The 26,823-nt window shown below is 41.8% G+C and overlaps 1 protein-coding gene across 3 annotated transcripts in view; it reads right to left on the reverse strand.

Moving 5' to 3' along the window:
* Positions 1-26,823, reverse strand: part of PAMR1 (peptidase domain containing associated with muscle regeneration 1) — a 111,673-nt gene that overhangs the window by 19,067 nt on the left and 65,783 nt on the right. Inside the window, exons 4-7 of one of the 3 annotated variants that reach the window (XM_011940717.1) lie at positions 22,472-22,586; positions 18,430-18,647; positions 15,811-15,918; positions 733-783 (exon numbers count right to left, since the gene is read on the reverse strand). In XM_011940717.1, coding sequence (XP_011796107.1) covers positions 733-783; positions 15,811-15,918; positions 18,430-18,647; positions 22,472-22,586 — 492 coding nt within the window. The remainder of the gene's footprint in view (positions 1-732; positions 784-15,810; positions 15,919-18,429; positions 18,648-22,471; positions 22,587-26,823) is intronic. The other 2 variants (XM_011940718.1, XM_011940719.1) reach the window with 2 other exon arrangements.

Raw genomic sequence — 26,823 nt, forward strand, 5'->3', positions numbered from 1 at the left:
CCATGGTCCACTAGCCTCCCACCCCATTACTTTCCAAATGCAGGGTTCTAACGGCTCATAGCTCTACTATATTTAATGTGGGTTTAACTAGCAGAAACTTTAGAGAGTTTTTGAGCCCTTGAAAGTAACAGAGATTTAGAACAATTTAGATCCTTTGTTTCTTTCACTAAGCAAACTTTAAAAGAAGACTTAAAGAGAAACTGAATCAGGACATACAAACGCCTGTGCCCAAGGCATATAGCTATATTTCCATAATGCTTAGATGTGTATTCTTTTATAATCTGGCATTTCTGAAATCAAAGCACATGGGATGTGTACTTTTCATGTAGTATTTCTTTCCTCATAAACCCAAAAAAGCTATATTAAATCAATGGTACAACTTTAACTTGACAAGAGCTTAGAATGGAGAACTATGAGAACCATTATTTAGTTTTAAGTTATTGCTTACAGAATGTCACAAGGATAGAGCCAAGTGATGCTTCTGAGTTAGGATCCAATAGAAGGTACAATGTACTGAATGTGTGTGTCCCCCCAGTATTCATATATTGAAATCCGAATCCCCAAAATCATGGTATTAGGATGTGGGGCATTTGGGGGTAGATTAGGTCATAAGGGTGGAGACCTCATGAATGAGATTAGTGCCTTTATAAAAAAGAACCCAGAGAGCTCTCCCACCCTCCTTCTGCCACATGAGGATACAGCAAGAAGTCAGCATCTGAAGCAAGCCCTCACCAGACAACGAATCTTCTGACGCCTTGATCTTGGACTTCCCAGCCTCCAGAACTGTGAGAAATAAATGTTTGTTGTTTAAGTCACCCAGTCTATGGTATTCTGTTGTAGCAGCCCAAACTGACTAAGACAGAAGGCAAGACTGAAAATCAACAGAAATACAGACAATAGAAATACATTTATAAAGAATACAGATAATGTTGTTATCTACCACTACTCAAAAATAATTATGCTGAATATGTTCAAGGAAATAAAACAAGATTAAGCAGAAGACTGGAAACCTTAAAAAAAAAAAAAGGGAAAAACATGTAACTGAAAAGTATAAGGGCAGGAATTTAAAGCTCAGTGGATAAGTTTGATAGCAAATCAGATACCACTGAAGAGTATTAGTAAACTAAAAGATGGCTTAAAAACACTCAGAATGAAGCAAAAAAAGACAAAAAGATTTAAAACATATGGGAAAAAATAAGGGACATAGGGGATCGAGTGAGAAGGTTAAAAAATAAATGTAATTGGCATCCAAGAAAGAGAAGGGAGAGAAAATGGAGTACAAATAATATGCAAAGAAATAATAGCTAAAACTTTTCCCATATTGATAAAAGACATCAACCTACAGATTCACAAAGTTCAAAGCCAGATAAATATGAAGCAGCCAAGGGTTGCAGGGGGCAGAAACTAGAACATACTTTAAAATAATTACACTTATTATCTCTGGCTTATAACATTAAAAATAAATTTTGCTTCTTTATAATTTTTTCCAAAGTTCTATAATCAGAAAATGTGACCCTAAAAGTTTGTTATTATTTTTGTTGTTTCTGTGGTTAAGTACATATCAAGCAAAATGGCTTGGGTCTTCCTGCCAAGTGTCTAAATCTAGCATTATTCAGTCTTCCACACCTATTTTTATGTGTCCCCATAGTCTCACCACCCCATACAAATCTCTTTAATATCTTGTATAATCATAGAGTAATATAATTTTCTATGAAATTATTTAAATAAGTTTATTCACTAGACTCTAATGGAAAAAGAATGGCTGTCAGGATCAGATAGATATGAGTTCAGACAATCATTTGGTTCCCCAGTGTCCAGAGCAAGCGCATAGTAGGTGTTCAATAAATATTTGTTGGTGGATGGAAGGGATAAAGGGTGAAATATATTCATTCTTCCACTTAATGAACTAGGGTTTGGAAAAATTACATAATTTCCCCAAGCCTTGCTCTTCTCATCTGTAAAACAGGATAACACTTACCTGCCTGGGCTACTTTTGAGTAGTACAGTTTCCTTTTCCCTTACTTGCCTTTGTTCACAAAGCCCCCAGCTGCCTTTAAATGCCAATTTCCCAAATACATCTTAAAGAAAACCCCACAGAGAAGTATAAAAGCCCATTGTTGGGCTTATTCAAACGTAATGCAATATTCCACTCCATTTTCTGGGATCCTGGTAATGTCTACCCACAACGGGCTTCCATACTTCATTCCAAGGTGTTGATCACACTTCTGTGTGCCAACCACGGTGTCCGTACATTGGTATCTTTTAATCCTGCACAATAAAGCCTTCAAATTGCATCCTATATCAAACATCCACTGGGTATTATTCTCTCTTATCTCTCATTTATTTTCTGTGCTTCCCAAAGCCACACTGTCTCCTATGATGCTTTTGAAGTTAATTCTAAGACTTGCCCTCCCAGTTTAGACATCTACCTGGTGGGTACATAGGCCATCTGCACTTCATCAGAGCTTCTCCCCAGGGTCAGATTTCAAAACAATCATTTGTTTTTCCTATTCATTCTCTTTTTAGAAACCTTTATGTCTCCCCATTGAACTGATTTATGATTCTTTCCTATTTGAGTTTTTAATGAGTGTTTCATTTATCTTCAGTGGGATGGGGTTTCTTTGGTGCAAAGCCAAATGAGAATTTAAAATATCTGCATTTCTGGCCTGAAGGAGCATCAAGATCCTGCTTCGCTAAGTGAAATATTCTGTGATTAATAATAAATAGCACATTGCCATGCTACTTTCAGGATTCATCCTGCAGACAGAAACGCACTAGGTTTAGCATGCCCTTACGTGCTATTGCATGAACAAAAAATAGGAATCAAAGGTGCATTTCTCTGGGATATTGTTTCAGATAAATATTTAAACAAAGACCTTTCTTATTTTTGTTTTCTTTTTTCCTTTGGGCAATTGTATGAGGTGGTTCACTGCCAGGTCAGTTTACAGAAGCATATGTGATGGTTTTGGAATGGCTCTATAGTGAACACTCAAGTCTCCCAGATTTCTTTTGCCAGATCAACTTCTACATGAGTGCTTTGCATCTGAGAACTGGCACTTGCAACCTTCAGAGGACTGCCCTTGGATATGGCCACCATCCTGCACTTGATATGTGTACTTCATATGAGCTGAAAAATACGTAGGAGATTTTTGTCTCCCTATGCCAACCCCAGGGTTGCCTGTAGGCAATGACTGATGGGTATGGAAGTTTACAAGCCCAAATAGTGTTTCTGGAGGTGTAATTTATACTCCACAGAGCCCATGAGATCAGGTTGAGTCTGGGAGTTCAGTTGAAAATGCTCTTGCTTGATTCCATCCCCATTCTTATCTTGCTTCCCCAAATCTGTTACTGGTTGATCCTGGGAGTACTTCCTTTGATAAATCAGTTGGACCCAAGCACGTGACTCAAGGTCTGCTTGGGGGAGAAAACTAACCTGAGACAACTCTGCTGTTTTCTTAGCCCTGGACATCAAGATCCCTCATGCCTTCCCTCAGTCTCACTCGTGGAGGTGATGATACCACAAAAAGGCAGCTGTCTTAACCATGGGCATTAGGCCCTGTGTGCAGCACTCCTAGGCGGTGAAAAGATCTTGGTGAGTATGATTAGCCAAGCAAGTAGCAGCCAGGTCCTCATGAGAGGACCTCCAACCTCCACAGATACACTCGCCTCGGGCTCCAGGCCAGCCCCATACAAGCCAAGATGTTTTACCTGAAAGAATTAGGTAGTCTAAGATATTGGGCTTCCTTGACTAAATAGCATAGACCTAAAATCTGCCATGAGATGATTCCCTCTGATGATTTGGTGCTGTCTGTGTAAAGCAAGTAACCTTTTTACAAGTCTAGGGCACAGAGGAGGCCCCAAGAATGACAGCGACTGCCTTTTTCATGAGCCTCAATTACAGGTCTGAGAGACGGATTTTAGTGGATTCAAGGCAAGTAAAGTGACATCCTTTTTTCACCTGATTGTCATACTCAACATAAAAGTGGCTGAGATGACCAGGTCCATAAATTCTATAGGAAGTAGACAGGATGATGGTGATATCAGGGAATAACTATATCAAGACAAGGTGGAGTTATTTTCAGGAAAAGTGGTTCCTCAGTGCACACTCATGACACCATTTTCTATGTCCTCCAGTGAAATCAATAATATTAAATGTGTGAAAAGGAAGTCCATACTCTTCATTCCTAACCTGGGAACGGATGCCCCCTCCATATCCTCTGATAAACACAAAACTCAGGAGTAGATCCTAGCTGTGGTGAGACAACAGACCTCTTCTTTAATTTATTGTTATCCACCAGTGTATGCCTGTCTATAATGAACAAATGAATCTAGAATTTTAATGTGATACACCAGCCTTGCATGAATATATGTCTTTTCCTTTTGCTTAAGTCTCCAAGCCATAAATTCAAATTTGGAGCTAAGAGCTACAAAAAGCCCCTAGAAGCCAAATAGTTCAAGCACTGCTTTGCCTTTCAGAAGTCCAGCATGTCACACAGAATGACGAAGTGCTATTAACTATTGATTTGATTCATTTTCTTGGATCTTCACATATTTAATGAGTGCCTCCTCTGTGCCCAGCTGAATAAGCCAGTAGAAGATGTCTTTCTGTATGTTTCATTTAGAATTTTTTTATTTAAACCCTGAAATAGAAGTGATGCCAGTTCAAGCTATTCTACTAAGGTGCTTTATACTTTTCAAGGCTCTCTCCAGATTCACTTAAACACTTACCAAAAAAAAAAAGAAAAGAAAAGATTTGGGGCTTTCCTTCCACTTATTCCCCAGGTCAGATTTTTACACAGCACAATCTTTTTCAATCAAAAAAGAGAGTTAATAGTTCAACTAGTACTTGAAGGGATGTCACTGCAGGAAATTCAGCTTTACTTCCTTGGGCCAACTCAACTCATTTTGACCAGAAAAGGAGAAAGACAGAGAGAGAGTAAGAATGGGGAGAATAAATATATATAATTTTTTTCACTTGCACCAATTCTTCCTAAGTGACTAGTACCTTTCTTAATTTTGCTTCTATAATTACATCGGAGGATAAGTTGTGAACCAATGAATACAGTAAAGGTAATCATGGGTCCTTAGATGAATTTGAATGAGGTGCAGGGTCTCAGCAAATACTAACCAACCCCAGAAGTTGACTGTAGTCTGGATTGCAGCAAAGATTTCATCAGGTGCAATTAATTGAAGTGGTTTCATACCACTTAGCCTGCCATGCTGTCTGAAAAGAAATTTCTTAATCTACAGGTAGAGTGCTGAGTTAAATGGAACCAAATTCTAATTGAAATGTTTCTGCTGAGAATAATCATTGGAGATTTGTTGGAATTGGAGCTCCCAGTTTTATCCTATTTGTGTTCCCCTTGTGGTACTAGATAGAACTGTTGATGCAGAGATCACCATTTAACCAGGGCACATTCGTGTAGTTAATGCAGTGTGGACAGTTGATCAGGGCACAATTACAAGAGATGAGATAACTAGAAGAGACCCAGAGATACTTCTTTATGATAGGAGCAGCCATTTTTCAACATGCTGCATGGCAAAGTTTGAACAAACCCTTCAGAAGATACCAAATCCTCTGGGAAGTATTGTAGGCTCTCTCCACAAATACTGTAGTCTCCACTCACTCCCATGACCCTACAAAGGACTAGGCTTGCTCTGACACACAGAGAAGAACTTGTGCATGTGCACACGTGTGTGTACAGAATATCAATTCTTAGATCTAACATTGTTAAATCAGCATTTAAAAATTTAAAAATCTAACATTTTTAAATCAGCAATGCAGATGATTCATATTTTGAGTATCCTTCAGATAATGCAACCCTAAAATATATGTTATTCAGCATTAATCAAAGGCTTATCTAATAGTTTAGAGAAACAACCAGATGGTGATCTACCTGACTGTGGTACTTAATTTTATGCGTCAACTAGACTGGATCATGAAATGCCAGATATCTCGTTAAGCATTTTATCTGGATGTGTCTGTGAGGGTGTTTCTGGAAGAAATTGGTGTTTGAATTGGTAGAACGAGTAAAAATGATTGCTGTCTCCCAATGTGGGCAGGCATCATCCAATCTGCTGAGGGCCAGAATAGAATAAAAAGGTGCAGGAAGGGATAATCTGGGTTATCTTTCTGCCTGAATGCTTGAGTGGGGCAGCCATCTCTGCCCTCAGCACTCTTGGTTCTTAGACTTTCAGATGCTTACTGAAGTCTACACTGTGGGATCTCCAGCCTTCAAATTATACCACTAGCTTTCCTGGTCTCCAGCTTGTAGACAGCACATTATAGCACTTCTCAGCCTCCATAATTGTGTGAGCCAATACTTTATGTGTGTGTGTGTGTGTGTATGTGTGTGTGTGTGTGTGTGTATATATATATATACACACATATATACAAATTATATTAGTCCTGTTTCTTTAGAGAACCATGACTAATACAAAGCTGTAGACCTCTATTAAGTTAGCTCCTCAAGGAAACACCTTCATGAAGTGTCTTAGGTTGGGTTCTCCCAGAAGTTGCCTGTGTGACAAGGCTTTGAGTGCAAGTAGTTCATTTAAGTGACAATCTTAGGAAGAACCAACAGTGGAATGAGGGAAATGAGATGGGGATTATTATAAATGGGAAAGGAGATAACACTGCATTATCAAGGAGGTTACCACAGAGGATAACAGAGTGGGAATGATGTTTAGAAACTCTGGGAGACAGTGTGGAGCATGTCTCATCATTATCCTACTCACAGAGGAAAGGATATGAGTTATAACCTACCAATTGCCATTAATAATTTGTTGAAGGATGATGAGATGAACATTAACTCTTCATACCTCCCATTTGCCCACCAATAGGAGCCTGTGCACCCTGAGAGCTAGAGGAAGTCTCAGACAGGGCAGAAGGCACATGAAAGTGCAAGACAGTTGGGTTGGCATGCACAGAAATGGTGTGCATGATCAAGTCCAACCACCTTTTTCTTTTCAGGAAAGGGAGAATGATCTACTTTTTAGAAAGATATAATATTTAAAAATTAACATTTCTATAATTTACAAAACTCCAGTGAACAACATTTCCTCAGCACCCATCCTTAGGTAAGGGGAAGAAAGGAGTAGATGTTTAGAATAAAATCAGCAATGGTTGCATCTCCAGATGAATGTGTGTTCACTTTCTTTTAATCTCCCTCCCATCTAATACTCTATTTTTTATTGTTCTTGTTCAGCTTCTAAATTATTTTATTTTACTTTAATTATTTATACCCTGCTTGCTTTCAGAAAGAGTTTGCAGTGATTTACAAAACTATACATAAAAAATACTTCTTTTTTGCAAATGTTATGTTAATGAAATATTTATGATTGCCAGATACCTCCTGAGCTAAAAACCAAGCCAGGCAGGGTGCTTATTTTGTTTCTTTAATATGAGCTGAATTTTGGAGCTATAAGATTATCTGAGAGTTCCAGGAAAGGAAACAGATCCAGAGTCAGCAAAACTGATGACTGTCATCTAACTGGTAGTAACGGCCAGGGATGGAGAGATGTTTGTCTCAAATCTTAGCATACTCTTGCCATCTGCCTATTGTCACTTGTCACCAAAATCAAGGAAACAACTTGTGACAGAATTTTGGTTCTGTTTAGAAAAGGCATTAACTTTCTCATCAGGGTATTGTTCATCCTGGAAATCTACTTAACACGACTCTATTTAACTCTACTTAACTTTTAGAGACAGCCATCACATGGCCTCTCTTCTCTTCCTCACTTTTTCCTGTTCAGCTTATATTTGAGTTTTGTGACTCTGGACCAAACCAAATATTTTTTACTCCCGGGAAGGTCTTCACCAACCAGGAATAATGACATCAACTGGTGATGTAATCCCCACTGAAAACTCTTTTTATCCCTTTCCAGCCAATGGAATTCTTCCCCCCTGATGTTTTCCAGCCCTCTGGGGGTGTGAATGAGAAATTCTCATTCTCTCTCTATGTGAAATTATGCTTGGATTGCACACACTGTTATTTTTTCATCCGGCAGCAATTTAGAGGCTGAGGCTTACAATTAGCTATTTGATCTTAATCAGTATTGTCCTTGGGCATGGTACACTATGTCTTTCGGATACCACTTTTCCGGTGTTTGGATGGCCTATTTAATTAGACAGCTGAAACTGCCTGTGCCTAAGGGACAGGTCAACTTGGAAAATTTTTTGAAAAGTTCTGGTCATTTCATTTCTTCTTCAAAATCAACCTGACACATTCCCATTTGATAGAGTAGATGGGTAACCTTTGTAGGTGTTAGAAACTTCACTGTCCAAATACAATCTGCTTGGTAACATTAGTTTTCTTGGGGTTTCCCCAAATCTCAGAAGATTTCTGCTTCAGCTCCTTGGGGGTGGATAATAACTCTAAACTACTGGGGGAAATGTTCCCCAGTGGTATTCATAGCCAGCTTCTCAAACTATAAGAAATGTTTGCTATGAAAATGGCCCGAGCTAGGCAATTCTCTTCTGTTTAGCCTTGGGGATGAAGAGAATGACCTTGCAGAAGAGTCCTCGGCTGCTAAGCACATTTGAGTCCTAGCAGATCCCGCCCAGTTCATGGCATACTGGACACATGTAATAACTTTCATCATCACCATCACTATTACCAAAAACCTTGCTAGAAGAAGCTGTAGCTAGAAACTGCATGGCATGTAACATTCTTCTAAGGACTAGGAAAGGGCTAAGATTGGAATTGTTTTATAGTTTTGTCAAAAGGAGGGGAAAATATATACTGGATAGCCCTGTCTTATTTCCCCAGTGCCTGGTACCTAGTAGACACTCAAAAATGTCTAGCAGGGTGAATCTGTAAAGTGTAAATGATCAAAGTATCTACTACATGGGAACATTGAGACAAATAAATGGACCACGTTACATAAAGCCCAGAGCCTGGCCTATATTAACAATAGACAGAATAATGACTATTGCTTTAGTACATGGATATCAACAAGAGTACCTTGCATTTTGCAAAAGGGAAGCTTTCATTTTCTGACACAGGAAGAGGGACATGTAGTTAATGTCCCACAAGGGGAGGGACAGGTGGTAAATATCCCACAAGGCAGATGCCTTTATGGAAAAGTGGGGCTCTATAACCATTGCCAACAGGCTGGTGTCTGTCTTGGATCCCATAATGTCAGGGATGCTTGTTTCCAAGAGAAGTTAATTGTGCTGTGCTCTCACTGTTTGCACCCTTCTCTTTCAACCCTCAGTAGGTACAGAGTCCATCCCAGTTCTAATGAAATAGCTCTTAACCCAGAACCCAAATACAATCTGCCTCCCACATTAAGTCCTATCTCAGTGACCTCATCTGCCAAAGAAAAAGCCAAAAGGGCCTTGACAAGAATCAGACAGGTGCAAGCAAAGCCTTAGCAAAGCAATGGTGGGTCTGGCCCTTTCAACACTGATGGGTGCTCTGTTCCCAACTCTTGGAGGTAGTCTTGATGCATTGTTTAGATGGCCTCACCTTGGTATTTGGCTCTAGTCTTGGTATTTGGCTAGAATGCTGTCCATGCTGAAATAATTCATGAGTAGTAAAATACACCCCTTATGTCACAATCCCCAAGCCTCTTGCCCTGCATGAGACATAGCAATGTTTTGTTCAAGAGGCCACAAGGCCCATGGAGCCCAGGAGAGTTCATACTAAGATGTCACTCGGGCTAGGTAGACCCAAGATCATCTAACAAGGATTGATCTAAATGAAAAGAAAACTTTTCACCAAAATTAAAAACAAAAAATAAAAAAACAACCACACATACACACCCCCCCAGACACACCTTGGTAACTATAAAAGGGCAGCTTCTACTATGTTCAGTGACAGCTTTTGTTTTTTGGATCTAAATCCAAATGGGATGACATCCCTCTGAATACACCAAGGAGGACATTACAGATTCATTTCATATTAGGGAGGGTGAATAGAGGAGAGACCCAGGTAATGTGTAAGAAGACAGTGGCCCGCTAGCTAATGGTCTTTCTGGGCTCCTCCAGTCTGCAAAGGCTCTGGGCTATCAAGAGCATATGGGTAATAGCCACGGATTCCTTGGGACTGTTCTCCATGGAATTAGCCTTATGCCCTTCATATCCTCTCAAGACAGATTGCTTCTTTGTTTTTCTCCCTGCCCCTTTAACAAAATACCAAAATGTTACTCTGAAGTCTCGTCTCCAAAATGACCAGCAGGGGACTGACACAGACCACACTAAATGAGTGACTGATAAAACCCCATGAGAAAAAGCGTGGCTGGCCAGATAATATGATGCTTTGAGCAACCTGCTCTGCAGTGTCCGAATCTGGTTTCTCCCCAACATTACTCTATTTGTCATTTCTAACAGCCCCCTCCCAAGGCTGTCCAGGGTACAAAGTCTCAGCATTCAACATGCCTAATGTGGGTGTCTTTTCCTGGGATCCAGTATTTCTTTACAACAATGACACTGGCAACACCTACTTGTCCTTTTAAAACCAGATCTTTCTTGCCTGTATGTTGGTGCAGTGGTGGCAATATTTAGTGTTTAGCAATGGCTTCAGGAGGTTTGCAAAGGAAACTCAGAAAGTCTTAGAAGAGTTTTCTTAAATCCTGGGACTTTGAGAAAGTTATGTCATAATTGTCTAGATTGTAGAAACTAGTGTTGTTGCCCTAATCCCTTATCCAGGGAATCCCTTACTTTCTGCCATACTTTTAAATGGCTGTAATGTGGAATCAGAAACAGTGGGATGGCTCCTATTACTCAACTCAGTGCCTTATGTGGATCATCTCATCCCCTCCCTACAAACACCCTAAGAGGAATTTGGTATTATTTTTCTGGAGATTATAAATGGGGAAACTGAGGCTCATAGGCGCTAAATGACTCGCTCAAGACCACCTGACTAGTTAATTGAAGACTCAGTGTCAAACCAAGGTTTTTCTGGCCACAGATTCTAAGGTGATTCTTCACCTTGGGGTGTACTATCTCATGATGGACAAAGATGCACCTGTCTTCTGTGTATTAAGGATAAGAGAGGTCTTAGAACTGTGAAAAAGGAAGTAAATAATTCCATTTTTAAATGCCTCACCCTCAGAGATTTCAAAATACTTTGCAATAATTCCACCTAGACTGCAGTATATGTATCTGTCCCTGATGGGAGAGATGATAGTTTACCCACTAGAGGTCTCAGTACATTCTCACTGGTTTGGCTTCATGTTTTTGTGAACATCCCAAAGTTCCTAATTGTTTATTCTGATGAGAAGCGCGGGTCTCCCCTTTGAAGCTAAAGCATAAAGTGTGCCTCTCAGCCTGAGCTCTTTTCTTCCCAGGCCTTGGGACAGGCCAGTGGGAACTTTCTGAGACTCCAAAACCCAAATGAATCCAGATTCACCATTTTTCTTTAATTGGTGGAGGCCGATTTGTTTTGCTCCAAGGCGCGTCAGAGCCTGCAGTGTGAGCATTGTGCCCCAAGAGTTAGCCCGTTTCATCGTCCTTCATTAGGATGCAGGGGGAAGTCCCGGCCCGTCAACTGGGCCGGGGGAACAAAGGCAACATGGAAATTAGAGCAGGACGATGAATCCCTTGCTCTCCACTTTTTCAAAACAAGATTCTGACCATTTACTCGAGGACCCATTTTGTCGTTGTGTTCCATACAAAGAAACAGGAAACTTCAGAGGGAAGAAGGGGCCCCAGTTTCCTACACGGTGGCCCAGGGAGGCTGGAGGTTGCTGACGGTGTTGGCAGGAGGCTAGCTTGGCCTTGAGGCAGAGGAGGGGGCTGTTCCCCCTGTTATGCTTCCGAGGAGGTCACCCAGGCACCAGGGGAAGTTTTTCCTCCTTCGGAAGCAATCTAGGGCAGGTGACGCCTGGGGTAGCGGACCTTGAAGACTGTCCCATCGGGACTCTCACACCTTCTTGACCGCTGGTCGTAGGCCAAATCTAGCTGATTATTTTGCATTCTTTAACCTGTCCCACAAAAGTCTGAAGGAGAAATTTCTCCCCAGACCAATGGAATTCCTTTGAAAATAAATTCATTTCCAGCTTGACAAGGATAGATCCTAGTTTCTGCAATGCAGGTCCCAAGTCTTATTTTGAGGACAGGTGTTGATAATGAATGGTTCCTCTTCTAAATTGCCAAAACCTTTTAGTGACCATAGTAGCTCTCAAAATCAAAATATGTGTACCCTTTGAATGAACAGTTCAGCATCTAAGAATTTATCTTACAAAAATGTTTCTACGTATGAGCAAACAAATATATGTAAGGATATTCCTTGCAGTGCTCTTCATAATAGCAAAATACTAAAAGCAATATCAAGTCCATCTTAAGGACTTGGATGAATATATAATTATATTAATACATTCAGCCATACAATGAATACTCAGCAATCATTTTTTTCAAATCAGTATAACAACATGGACAGATCTCGAAAAAATATCTGTAACATGGGGGCTGAAAATACATTGAAAAATTGTATGAATACTTAATCCACTTGTGTTTAAAACAAGGTTTTTCAACCTTGGCGCTACTGATCTCTGAGCCAGATAACTGTTGTGGGGCCTGTCCTGTGCGCTGTAGGGTGTTCAGCAGCATCCCTGGCCTCTACCCACCAGATGCCAGCAGCCCCCCACCTCACTCCTACAATTATCACAACCAACACCGTTTCCAGACATTGCCAAATGTCCCCTGTGGGTAGAGATGGAGAGCAAAATCACCCCTGGTTGAGAACCACTGGTTTAAAATAATGACACGTAGACCACTTAGGTTTGCATACCATAGGAAAAAAAGTCTAGAAGAATATCCACCAAGTTTCTTACAATGCTTCTGCTGGGAACCAGGATTGTGCAGGAAAAAACAGTGTTCTCTTTTTATTCTATATGCCTCTGTACTGTTTGATGTTTCTGACATATATTTCTGCAATTAAGTAAAAAATCTACTTCTATTCCACTCCACTCACAGACATACAGATACATAAGGAAAATAAAGAGAATAGCTTCTATCAAGAGATTGCACATCGGAATTCTATTTGGAAAAGAGAAACAGATGAGCTCTACCTGGGAAGGGAAGTCCTTTAAGAGGACTCGCTAATGGGACATAATGGTAATCAGAGTTCATCAGTCAAGCATCTGGAATCTTACCAAAACATACAGCAAGTGTCGTGTCTGAGAGATTGTGAACTAAATGGGAAACGTGAAATTATGGCCTCTGGTTTTGAATTTGATGGGGACCAGTGTCTTGCATTCTCTGCTTCAAATCACTCGTCCGCAAAACCAAGTGTCTACCTTTCCACAAAGACTTGAAGAGATCATTAAAGCAGTACCTATGAAATGGTTTCCCCTCATCAGATGTGGCACTGCATAAATGAAAGAATTCTCATTAATATTGATTATGGTCATTAATATTGATTTTAAAGCTATTTTTTTTAAAAAAGGGCCTAGTCTAATTTGGGCACTTAAGAGTTTGGGGAATCCCAGATGCTTGGGCTTCTTCCTAATTTCAAAATAATTCCCGCCAGGATTTTTTTAATTTGTTGGTATCCTCATGAGGAAAACAAGAAAATAAATCTTCTCACTCTTTTTTGCTTTTCTAACTGATAGACTGCTCTGGAAAAATTGCTAACAAAGGTTTACTCAGAAATTATAACGTAAACTGCCATAGCCACTTTTTGTGACGTGTCCCCCAGTGAGTTAGTTGAAACTCGTGCCAAATTTCCTAGAAGGAAAAACGAACCTGGATCTTACAGAAAACAGACAAACAAAAAACATTTAGTCCCCCCATATCGGTGCCAGTAAATGACATATCAGATATCCATCGGTAACACCTGCACCTCGCTATAACTACATGGTACTAAGGGAATTATGGCTTTTGAACAATATTTTGAAAACCAGCAAGGGACAATTTTCCTGCCCATCTATGCTGATGTTTTAAAGTAATTTGAGACAGTTTGTGAATTAAATTATGAATCAGCTCATGGTGATATTATATTTTACATTCTTTTTTCATTATGTTTCTTTTTTTCTTGATGGAATAACAATGCTGAGAAATCTGTTTTGACTCACAAGCTACCCATGAATATTTTAATCATAAGTTTTGGACCAATTTATTTTTCTTTCCTAATTTGACTCAGCTTCTTAAAGGCATTTTGGCTCTATTTGGTGATATTTTACTTCTTTCCAATTCTACTTTTCTTTATCAAAGGATTGTGTAGTTCGTTCATCAAGAAATTAAGCCTTTCCTCTTTTTGTTTCCTCCTCTGAATCCAAAGAGTGAAGCTCAGGATTTGCCATTTTCAAGAAACTAGAATCACTCTACATACAAATTCTTGAAGCCAAGAGAATGCAACATTTCCCTGCTCTGCCTTTCACACAACATGGCAGGCTCAAATGAGGCAAGAACCATGAAGCAGAACATCATTTTCTATGTTTCTAGCATAGTCACACTCAAGTCAGCTGTGCCAAACCAGGGCAAGGATGCTTTTAGTAGAAATCAATGGTACACACAGGGACCCACTATTGAAACCATGGTTTCCATCTGCATTGTTTGCAAGAAAACATTAGTGAAAATTAATTCAAAACATACACAAACTTTAGAGAATACTGCCAGACCAGGCTGTTAGATGACCAACATAGCACCTGTGCATGCTAGTTAGAAGCGACTGTAGTAGACACTGTTGGTGCTCTGCCCTCGGGTCTATTTTCAGTGTTTCTGTGGGCTCTTTTCCCCTCCCCATCCTATGGTATTTTACTTCCAATGGGCTGTGTCTGTGACTCTCTTTCAGGGAGCTGCTCAGGAGCTACTGGAACTACTTTGCCCACATGCATAGAAAGCCAAGTGTGCCCACGGTTTATGTCCTCCAGTCCCCCAGGGCAGCCTGTACCCAATGACTGATTGCTGTGGGGATATGAAAGCCCAGATTCCTTGCCTTAAAGCTAGAACATTACTCTAAAGAGTAATGTACATTCCAGATCTCATGACAGGTTAACACTTAGGTTGGTATTTTGCCTGAAATCGCACCCCTACTTGGCCTCCTTCCCTTCCCAGGCCAGCTTCCCACTCCTCTATCAGCTTCTCCAGGGAGCCTGTCCTTAACACTTCCCTTGTGTACACATTCTCAACTCACAATCTGCTTTGGGGAAACCTACCTAGGACACTATCTGTCCTCCTTTGCTCTCCCCCAAATTCTTGTTCTTATGCACATCTCATTCCATGCTGACGGCTTCCATCTGTGACACCTGTTTTTGGTCTGGTAACCAAGACCTTATATATGACATGTGTTAAAACATGACCGTATAGTTTGTCATCCAATTCACGATACTTTGCCCATGAAAGAGTATGCTACCAATAATTTTGCTCAGCAAAGTGTATAGACTGAGATTATCCCTGAGAAACTGGAGCTGATGGTCACCCTAAATATCTACCCCCTCGTTGCAGGGCTTCAAGATGTGCAATAACTCACACTGGAGTCTGTGAATGGTGCCTGGAGTATAAATCTAAACTACAGATCTTAGAATGGACAGGGATACAGACTGAGCCACAGGGAAGTTTGTTGACCTTTTTTCAGTGTTTTTGAGCTCTGAATATTACTGGAGGCCATTGTATCTTTCTCAGAGATATTTGCAGCAAGTGAGGGTTGGAAATGCCAATGGACAAACCTAAGAAGTTGCAGACAACCTGACTCAGAAGCAGCTCTGCCCTTCTGAGAACCACTCACTGGGAGTGTCCACACTGTGCGCCATCTTGGACAGACCAGCCTAGACATCAAGAAAGAGTAGGCCCTGCAAGCTCTTAAAATCCTTCCATACCAGCCCCATCTGACGCCTTAACTCCCACTTAGGAAGCATACTCACGATTTTCACAGCGCTGCCCAGTATAGCCTGCCAAGCAGGCACACTTGTAAGATCCAGCCTTGTCAAGGACGCATGTGCCGTCATGGAAACAAGGGGATGAGGAGCATGCTGTAAGAGAAAAGGCATTCCTCAGTGCCACTGTGCATTGAGTTGATGTCTTCCGGCCCAGAGTCTTGACCAAAGTCTTTTAATTGCTTATTAAAGTCTTCTTGCAATGTTTTTTATTCCCTTTACTGAATTCATGTTATGATTATTTGAAAATGCCTAAAATAGATACTCATTAAATATCAAATGTTGGTGATATTATTTGATGTTTTTGAGGGCCCCAGAAGTATGCTTAATACTCCTATATTCTGAAGACCACAAGGCAATGCAAACAACAACATTAAACTGATGAAAGCAGAGCCATGCTTGTATCTCTCCCATAGGGATTTCAGTGGACGGAGATATCTTTGGGTAGCTGAAGACCATCTTTTTTCAAATAAAATTTCAGCATCCTGGGTACTGGGGCAATACAACTGGAAGACAATCTTTATGACACTGTTGAAGGTATATTCAATAATTTCCAAACTTATATTCTGTAATCATTAGTCCCTTGAGATGTTGATGTGTTTTACTGAGGGTTCTGAGCTCAAATATGTTAGGGAAATGTTGCTTACTTTCAATGCTAATTAGCCAGATTTCTTTACTGCAGAACTTCTCAGTTCAATGCCCTAATATACATTGTGAATTTCCTAACACACATTGTGAATTTCAAGCTCATTTGACCTCAAAGCATGCATTTTACAAGGCATCCTGGGGACTATTTTTCTACAGAAAATATTTTGAGAAACACTCATCTGTGTGTTATCCATCAAACCTACATTCATTTATCCCAATGTAGAAGTATATTCCTTGGCTCAGTTCAACAAATCTATCTTGAGTACTTGCTCTGTGGAAGGCATGGGAGAAATACAAAGATGAACAGGATATCCTATTTACCAGATTAAAGCTACTTGAAGAAAAGTATAAAACAACTATGACTTGAAGTATATAGTTAGTGTATTATGAAGAAAGAAGAGGCAATGCTACAAGACATTCAAAAGAGGGCAAAGTCATAGCTTGTTGGAGCAAGAGAAAAGATTTAGGAGAGGAGAAAGAATGTAGTAGGGACTGTGAAGGATGGATTTTGATATGTAGGTTGCAGACAGGTGACTTTAGCCAGAGGAAATATCTTGAGGGCAAGTGAACAAACAGGGATGTTTGAAAAATGGGAAGTGGTATTATTTGACAGCATTGATAAAACGCAGGCCAGTATTGCCAAAGTTCTCCAAGGGAGGTTGAGGAGGTCATTTCAGAGGAGGAAGACATTCTCCTGACCGTCCCTCAGTCCCAGAGTCACAGACCGGCCAGTCACTGCTGCCCCTACCTGGTTTGCTGACTGTCCTAAGCCCCCATAGATGCATCTCACTTGGGACCTTGCTCAGCCTATACCTGCAGGGTGTCACCAAGAGATGAGGATTCAGCCACAGGCTGATCACACCACAGCAGCAAGGCCTCAGAACTCCCAGACCCTGCACAGCTCCACAGGGGGCAGGCACAGAGACTGGAAAGAGCACCTGCCGAGACTTCCTGTAGGCAGCATACTAAAAGAGGGGTAGACAGGGGAGCAGGGTCTCCTGGCCTTGCTGAACAGACAGGACTGAAGAAACACTGATTATTTAGCCACCCACCTTCTTTCCTGAGACTTTCATGTCATACCCTATGAATAAGGAAACCTTAATGATCAGAATACCATTACAAGTTCTTTTTTAATTCAGTTTTTTTTTTAAATCAAACTTCAAGCATGTGTTTATTTTGTAAAATCTGATGCAATCTGATCTCAGAATGATGAGAGTGGGGTGATTGCTTAGGATTGAGCATTTTGTTCACTTTGGTCAAATCCTACTTCCTAATATGATCACAGCAAGAGTTACAGTCAGGCTTAGAGTTACTCATCAAGTCAATGACATTTACCATTATAGTGTTTTAATACCTATTTTATAGATGGCAAGCAGAGGATAAGGGTATGCCTAGGGTTGGGCAGCTGTTGAGTTCTTACTATGTACCAGACTATGTTAAGCTCTCCATTTGTTCTGTCTCTCAAAGCCTCCTTAATGGAGAAGGATCTACTATTACTCCCTTATCACTATCATAATTCCCAGTGATCACTATCATTAGGAAACAGAGGCCCAGAGGGGCAGAAGAACTTACCCAAGGTCACATAGCTTGATCTGTCAGAGATCTAAAGCCAATGCTCTCAACCATGAGAGGTCCCCTTGTGTGAGCTCTAGAGCCGAACAGCTTGGATACAAATCCCTGGTTCTGCCCCTATATCTGTGTGACCTCGGACAAGTCATTCAGCCTCTCTGTGCTTTAGCCACTGTATTTGTATAAGGGAGATAATTCCTAGTTGTGGTTCTGGGTAGACTTCTCTGAAATATACCTTGCTATTTCTTTTTTCTCAGTGTGTAGGCTGTCTCTGAGAACACAGTCTGCTAGGTTTTAATAAGTCTGAGACGAAGAAAGGAAGGGACATGGAAAGGAGGTATTTGTCTGGAGCAAGCCACAAAGTGCCACATTTGTCTCATTGGCCTTTACCTGTGATCTCCTCAAAAATGGCATGGAAGCCATCGAAATTCTTGGAGCCATCAGAATGGAAGAGGACGTGGAGTGAGGATCCCGTGCTCTGGATAGGAGCCGGCCGCTCGTTGCCACAGACACGTTTGATGATCTGGCCGTCACGGTTGTCTCCATCACGAACCTCAACGTAGTCATACTGGCACATGTAGTCAAACTCCAGGCTCAACATGACAAACCTGCGGGTGGGCAGGGTGACAGAGGGAAGCAGATGGGTCCTGGAAGTCCTGAGACCGCTGGGCACATTCAAGGCCAGATGAGGAACAGGCCTGAGGAACAGATGGTGTCATTGGCCTGATCTGATAGGAAAATGGTGCTCGGAGGTTGGCGAATTTCTCTTAGTGGAGAAGTATGTATTTGTGCACTGTTTGTATGTATATGCACATGCAAGTGCTTGCCCAGGTAGGGCAAGGTGCCATAATCCATGCAGAGAGTCTTTGCATGTGTTCGTCACTTTTCCAGGGCCCTTTTTCCTCCCAGTCTGCATGGCTGGTTCCTTCCTATCCTCAGGCCTAAGCTTAAATATTCTCTCCTCAAAGAGGCTTCTGACCACTCTTTCCAAAGAAGATCCCTTCTTTTTCTCATAATGTAGACATAAATTTTAACTTCTTATATTTACCTCCTTGGCTTTTTGTGTGTGGATGTGTGCCCTGTCTTCTCCACTAGCCTGCAAGTTACTTGAAGGAGGAACACCTGCCTCGTTCCACGGTTTTCACAGTGTCCAGCACAGTGCCTGGCCTATGGAGATGCTACAGATATTGCCAAATATATGACTGAATGGTTACTTTATTGTAATTTTATAGTTGGAGAATGAAGAAAAGCTCATATTGTTTTGCAAGACTAAATAAAGGGGAAAACAACAACAACAGCAACAACAAAAAACCTCTGCACACTCTTCTGTTTGATGGAAGAATCAGAAGGTAATTATCTTCTAGGAGACGATAATTCTCACCCAAAGAGTAGACAAAGTAGCACCAAGTCAGAATTTCAGGGGTTAAGGAAACCTGATACATCCATGCTTATCCAAAAGGGGTCTTGGGTTTGAAAGCATTGAGATACACCAGATTGGAAACACAGAAGATGACATTAAGCCCCTGAGTCCAAAAGACAAGAAAAGCAGCAGCCACATCCCAGGGCGAGACAGTCAAAAGCATTTTTCCAGGATTTCCAAGGGAATACCTGAGTATCAAGTTCACAAAATGTGTATCTGTATCTTCTTCTCCACACTCTGGAGAAAAAATAGAAATAGAAAGGCTCATAACTACTGCCTAAAATGTTGGGAGTAGGGATATTTCTGCCAACTACAGTAAAAACCCAACACGCCAGCATTAGGGAACACTGGAATATAGTGACAAAGAGTATATTGATTTTAAGTGTTCTAAAAGGTGCTAATAACAAAGAAATCCAATAACTGAGTTTCATCAGTGTTTACTTCACAAAGGGTTGATCACAGTGCTTTTGGGGTGTAGGTCCTGTGAAATGCATTTTGTACAGCCTGCTCTAACATCTAAGAGGACACCTGATTTCTTATCCAGATGCCACCACGCGCTCACTGTGTGTGTTAAGGAATCAGCTTCTTCTCTTGGCCTTGATATCTTTGTCCGCAGAGTAAGGGAGAGGCTACTACCTGACAGAAACCACAGTTTTTTCCTGAAGCTGAAGAGACATTGCAACTATATTTGCATTCATGCATTCATTTGTCCTTTTGTTCACTTACTGAACACATATTTCTGGAGGCCAGCTCTGTCCCAGACACTGTCCTAGGTGCTGTCAGCATTGTAGTGTCCCAACTACCAACTAGACATGTGCCAGCCCTCACGGAGATTAATTCTGGGTTAGAAGATAGATAATAAGCAAGGAGACTAAAAAACAAGGTAATTTTAGAGTGCTGAGTGCTATGAATCAAATTAACCAAGTAAGCGCATGAAAAGTGACTAAGGTCTTAAGTTTCTGACGCAATGTGGTCAAAGAAGCCCCCTCTGAGGATGTGCTAGCTGGGCAGAGGTTTAAATGATGCAGTAGAGCCAGCCATGTGAAGGTCATGGGGGCAGAGTGGTCCAGGCAGGGGAATCTGTAAGTGCAAAGGCCCTGGGACAATGATGAGGTTAGCATGTTCGAGGAACTGGAAGAAAGCCAGGGATGCTGCAAAGTGGGTGAATGAAGGGGAGAGTGATAGGATCTGAGGCCAGTGAGGGGAGCCTGCAACCGATCTTGTGTGGTAAAGAAACTAGCTTTTATTCCAAGTCTATAGGAAGCCACTGAAAGGTTTCAACAAGGGGATAATGCAGATTTTAAAGGCTCCCTGCAGCCACTCTGCAGAGAGGAGATGGCAGAGCTGGCAGGAGTGGAAGCCAGGAAGCCAGTTAGAAGGGCATGACAGAATCCCAGTGGGAGATGGGCATGGCTTGAAGCAGAATGGTGACAGTGGTGACAGAGAGCTGTGGATGGACTCTTTTTCAAGAAAATAAGATTTTCTTGAGTAAGAAAAGAGATTTTGTGGTGGTCTGGTGGTAGGTGAAGGAAAAGGGGTATCGGGGACACCTTCTGGGCTTTGGGGCTGAACATTGTGTCTATACTTCCAAGTGTTTCCATCATTATTACTATCCCTGGCCAGGTGCTCCAGACTTAACTTGAGGAAAAGAAATCCACACATTTCCATGCCGCCCTAAGGCCCTTTCCTGGGCAGCTAATATGCTTCTCAATCCTCCACAGTTTTGCTATTTTAGAATTTCCTTTTGCATCTTGGATTTTGGAGACGCTCCTGAGAGGCCCAGAGGGGACCATTTTTCTTGATCCCTAAGCTGCTGAAATATTAACATGCAGCATTTAACACCTACTTTTGTCATCCCTGCAGACTCAGCCTTGAGCCCACTGGGCAGAACAGTGTGGTTCATCACCTGTTCCTTGAGCCAGCCTTCCTCTAGGAATTAATGAGACTCATTCCCAACCCCAGGTCCTCAGGAAGTAGAAACACAATCTGTCAAGCGCTAGTTTTGAAGAGGAAGATTGAGAAGGAGACCTGTTTTGCTGGATTTTTCTAATTCAGGGTACCATGTTGCCCCTCCTGGAGGACAGAGAGACATTCAAGAAGCCAGGTAGCATGTGGTAACCTCTGTGTCCATTTATCCACCCAGAAAATACTTAGTGAAAGCCTGTGCCCTAGCGGATCAGGGATTTTAAATCCATTCACTGTCACCACAGGGTTAAAATGAGAAGAGCTAAGTGGACAATGACCCTAGCCATTCTAGGGGTGAGTGAGGAAAAGGGGAGGTGTTTTTCAGGAGAGAGAAGATACACTGGAATCAGAAAGCAGTTCTTTCGGCATTTATTCATGCAACAAGTATTTATCATGCAACTATAGTGTGCCATGAACTGTTCCAGCACAATGATGCAGTCATGAACAGCTCTCACCAAACATGTCCCTTGTGTAGCATTTATCAATAGTTACAAACAGGGTCTATACTTTGGACTATGGCATAAACAACATTTGCGAGGGCCCTAAAGCTCCATAAAAAGAAATGACTCGTCTTCCACACAGGTGAGAGAATCAGTTTATTTGTTGTGGGATGTTTGCTTTTTTTCTGAAAGCTCCAATTAAAGGAGCTGTGACAAGCATCAGCCCCAATCTAAAGTATAATTCTTTGAAAGTTAGGCCTGTGCCTTTTATTTCTTTACATCCCTCCCATAGGAACCAGCTCGGTCCTGAGTAAGTAGGAAACACTGTTGAAGATTTGTGGATGGGTAGATTGCTCTCAGTATTTTGCTTTGTTGGTGTTATCCTTGGGTCAAAATCATCTGAGCCCTATACTTCTAAGGCAGTGATGACAAGCATTTAGTTGGCTGTAGTTTCAGCCAGGCCTTATCCCAGAGAATCACAGAATGGTAAAGAGAAAGGCTCCAATATATATAAAGGCTCCAGAGGATTCCAGTGACCAAGAGCCTTCTATCCCATTGCTGTGTCCTTAAAACCTCAGACTCCTTAGTTCTGGCCCCAGCTCCTTACCTTAGTTGGATGATAAACCCAGGTTTAGCATGAATGGTCCATTCGCAGTGAGAATTTAGGGGATAGCTTTCCAACAAAATCTGACCCTTTGGTGCTCGCAGAACCTGGCCGCATCCTAAGAAAAGAAGAAAAGATTGGGACATAAAAATGGAGGTCAATAGGAAAGAGACTGGAGAAGGTCTCAAAGAGACTTTGAGCTCATGTCATACCCCTGAGAACAGGATGAATAAGGAAAAGGAAGAAGGAAATTAATATTTCTCAAGCAGCTGGCAACGTGCCAGGCAATTTACATACATTAATTCATTTAATCCACCCAACAGCTTGGGAAGGGAAGTGGTGTCCTCACAATTTTCCAGCTGGGAAAACAGATAGATCAGAGAGTTAAATAAATAACTTGTCTAGCCACTAAGTGACAGAGCAAAGACTCAAACCTAGCTGTGTTTGAAGGTAAAGTTTAAGCCACCCTATCATCCTTCCTCTCCAGGCCTGGCAAATGCCAGCCTGCTGCCCCTACCTTAAAAGGCTCAGAAAGTAGACCCACCCCCCAGCTCTACTCTCTTCCCTCCACCATCCAGGGAGGAAATCAAGGCACTAATTTATTCTATGAGCAGTCATGTAATAAATGCCTCTTTAAAGCATGACAGTGGAAAGGAGAGATGATTTCCAACCAGTTGGACTGGATTGATTATTTTCTCATTTTTTTCTTGCTCCCAACTCCTTTTGTTCAAATAAACTCCTATCAAGATCACTAATAAAACTAAATATATCAAAAAGGGGCTCCTGGTTAAAGCAGAAGGAGGGGCCCAAAACTCTCCACCCCGAACCTTACCTAGTCTGCTGAGTTACCTCCAAGGAATCCCTAAGATTTAAAAACCACTGTACTGAACAGTCTTTAAATTAGATCATGTCTTCTAGTGTTAAGATAAGCACAAGTATAGCAGATGCACTGTATTTTTGTAACCAAAAGTTTGGGGAAAATGTCTTGAAGTGGTTCTATGGAAAAATTATTTGGACAATGAAGTAAATGATATTCTCTACCTGGGGGTGGCACACTATGATCCTTGGGCCAAATATAGCCCACTGCCTGCTTTTGTAAGTAAAGTTTTACTGAAACACAGTGACACCCATTCATTTATGTATTGCCTATGGCTGTTTTTGGACTATCATGGTAGAGTTAAGTAATTATAGCAAGAGACAGTAGGCCCCATAAAATGAAAATACTTACTATCCAGCTCTTTACATAAAAAGTTTACCTTCCCTATTTCTATACAGAAATCCAGATTGCCTTCTTAAACTCTGGATACATAGTTATATTCAATAACTCCCCAAAAGTATAAGATTTCATAACTGAAAATAAAAATATTATCAGTGGATACTGCACCATGGCAAGATGACAGTAGTAACATTTCTAGTGTTAGGAAAAGAGCCCAAACTCCACTTTTGACAAAGCTATGAGGTCTGAGGCTTCTTACTTTTGTGAAAGCTACTGCTAGGTCATACAATCTATCTTTTCACTAAGATCTTTATTGCTGCTGCCCTGTGCCAATGATGAGAAGCATCATCCACTAGTTTCCACTTGGGGCTCCTGTCTAGTCCCAGCCTCCATTATCTCTCTTTGTAATCTCATCTCCTCCTTGATCTCCTGGTGATATGGTCTGGCTGTGCCCCCACCCAAATCTCATCTTTGTAGTTCCTATAATCCCCACATGTCATAGAAGGGACTTGGTGGGAGGTAACTGAATCATGTGAGTGGTTACTCTCATGCGGTTCTCGTGATAGTGAGTGAGTTTTCACGAGATTTGATGGTTTTATAAGAGGTTTTCCATCTTCACTTGGCACTTCTCTCTCCTGCTACCATGTGAAGAAGGACGTGTTTGCTTCCCCCTCTGCTGTGATTGTAAGTTTCCTGAGACCTCCCCAGCCACACAGAACTGTGAGGCAATTAAACCTCTTTCCTTTATAAATTATCCAGTCTCAGGTATTTCTACATAGCAGCGTGAAAACAAACTAATACACCTGCCATTCACCCTTGTCCCCTAACATTCTATTGTCTACCCAGCATCCAAAGCCACCTTTTAAATAAATGAATCAGATCACATTATCCTCTTGATTCAAAGAGGTTCTCCTTCCAAAGGTTCTCCACTGTGTAAACACCTTCCTATGACATTTGTAGCCCTGCCTTGCTGGATGCCTAAACCAACCCCCCTCCCAGTCTCACATACCGCTCATCTGCTTGTCCACACTGCCCCAGACACAGCCTGCTTTCTGTGCCCCACTCCCGCCTTGTACTTGCTGTTTCCTAAAACTAAAAGGTCCCTCTTCGTCTGCATCTCTTTCCTGTAAGAATTAAGCTTATATGATTGCACCACTGCACTCTAGCCTGGGTGACAGAGCAAGACTTCACCTAAAAAGATGTAATAATAAAAATAATAAGCTCAACTGCCACTTCTTCAAAAGGCCTTCCTTGCCACCCAGCTAAAATAGGCCCTCTTAATTCTATGGTCAATATCATTACTCTGTTTTGTTTTCTTCATAATACACATGCTTATTTGAAATTATCTCGCTTACTTGCTTACTCCCTTTGATAGAGCTGGGATCTTTTCTAGCTTGTACACCTAGAATGGCACCTGCCATATAACAGGTGCTCAATGCATATTTGTTGAGTAAATGATGATGATATTATTATAGGCCAGGCACTAAAGCTTTGCATTTTCTCATTTAATCCTCATAAAAAAACAAAGAGAACAACATTCATCTCCCCGTTTTTCAGATGTGGAACACTAAAGATGGAGAAGTTAAGTGATTTCCCTAAACTCAGATGCCGGGAAGTTAGAAGACTGTAAATCGTTGTCCTAATGGTAAAGCAGTGGTTAAGAATAGAGACTGCAGAATCTGACTGGCCTTAGTTTGAAACTCAGCTTTATTTTCCCTAGCTGTGCAGCCTTGGGCAAGTTACTTCCTCTGTCAGAACCCCAGTCAACTTGAATCAAATGTGAATAAAAGTGGCAGCTACTGTATATGGTTTTGTAAGGCTTAAATCAAATTGTGCATGGCAAACTCTTAGCAGGAAAATTAGTAAATGTTAGCTGTTTGTACTGAGTGGCAGAGCAGAGATTTGACCTTGGATCTGTCTAGTATCAACGCTGAGTCTTTGCTGGTATGTTAAACTGTCTTTGGGGCATTCTGACCCAGTCCTCTCCTACTTCATTTTGAAACGGCAGAATTTTTCCAACCCTTAAGAGAGATACATGGAATCTTTGCCCGCTCCCTTTTTATAATGCACGTTCCTTCTTCCTGCACACCTCACACTCCTCATCGCCCCCATCTACCCATCTGCTGCTGGGCTACGGAAGTGATATGTGGGGTGTGAGAGACAACAAAACAAGTCTTCCTGCACAGCCCCCGCCCTCAGGGACGGGCAGCTTCCCAGCCTGCAAGGTGTTAAATCCCAGCTCCCTCAGCAAACCTCCTGCTGGGGATCCCAAATTAGAACCAGCAGCAAATGCTGCCAGCCTGCTCCCAGTTTCTTTTCTCCATATGGAAGCTGGAAGCACACAGCTGTACCTCAGGCCCCTCCCCAAATCCAAGGGAAGGCAGTGCTCATCTCCATTTAGGCTTCCTTGGCACATCCATTTGGGCTTTGGCCAGCTCCAGGGTCTCTTGCAGTCTCTAGAGGGCTCAGTTCCCATCCTCAACCAGGTGCCTGATCCCTGGCCGTGTAAAATGCTGGACCACCTGTTCCTGTAGGCTCAGGGGCTGTCCTTCAGAAGTAGCCAGGATTCTAAACACATGCAACATCTCCATTCTTCTTAATGAGGTTCCTTTTCACTCTGAAAGGGAGGGCAGAGTTGGCCCCAAGATGGGGAACAACTTCCAAACAACCAGAGACAAAGGGGCCACTTCTTGGAAATGTGCTTGAAAGAAGGAATATTAGGGAAACAGCAAGAGGAGGAGGGAGCTGCACTCCCTCCCCACATCAAGGAACGCCTTAAATTCCCTCTCCACTCTTGCCTCTACTTGGAGAGCTGGCGAGCCTGGGTGCAGGGGCAGCCTGACTACACCTCTGTCCAGGGCAGAACAGTGAACACAGCTGAGTGTCCCTGCCAAGGAAGTATCGCTGGCCAACCTAGCAGGTGGTCCTGAGTCTGAAAGACCAGAGCAAGCAAAGAGGCTGGAAGATGTGCTCAGATTCCTTAACAATGTCTTGCTGCAGGAGAAGAGGGGTATAGGTGTGTGCGTGTGTGTGTGTGTTTGTGTGTGTGTAGTGATATCTGACAGTGAGGCTGAACTGTGCCCTGAGCTCTCAAATCCTGGCATCATCGCCAATCTTCCCCCATGACTACATTCCCAAA

Source organism: Colobus angolensis, unplaced genomic scaffold (genome assembly GCF_000951035.1).
Source record: "Colobus angolensis palliatus isolate OR3802 unplaced genomic scaffold, Cang.pa_1.0 Scaffold192, whole genome shotgun sequence".
NCBI classification, from domain to species: Eukaryota; Metazoa; Chordata; class Mammalia; order Primates; family Cercopithecidae; genus Colobus; species Colobus angolensis.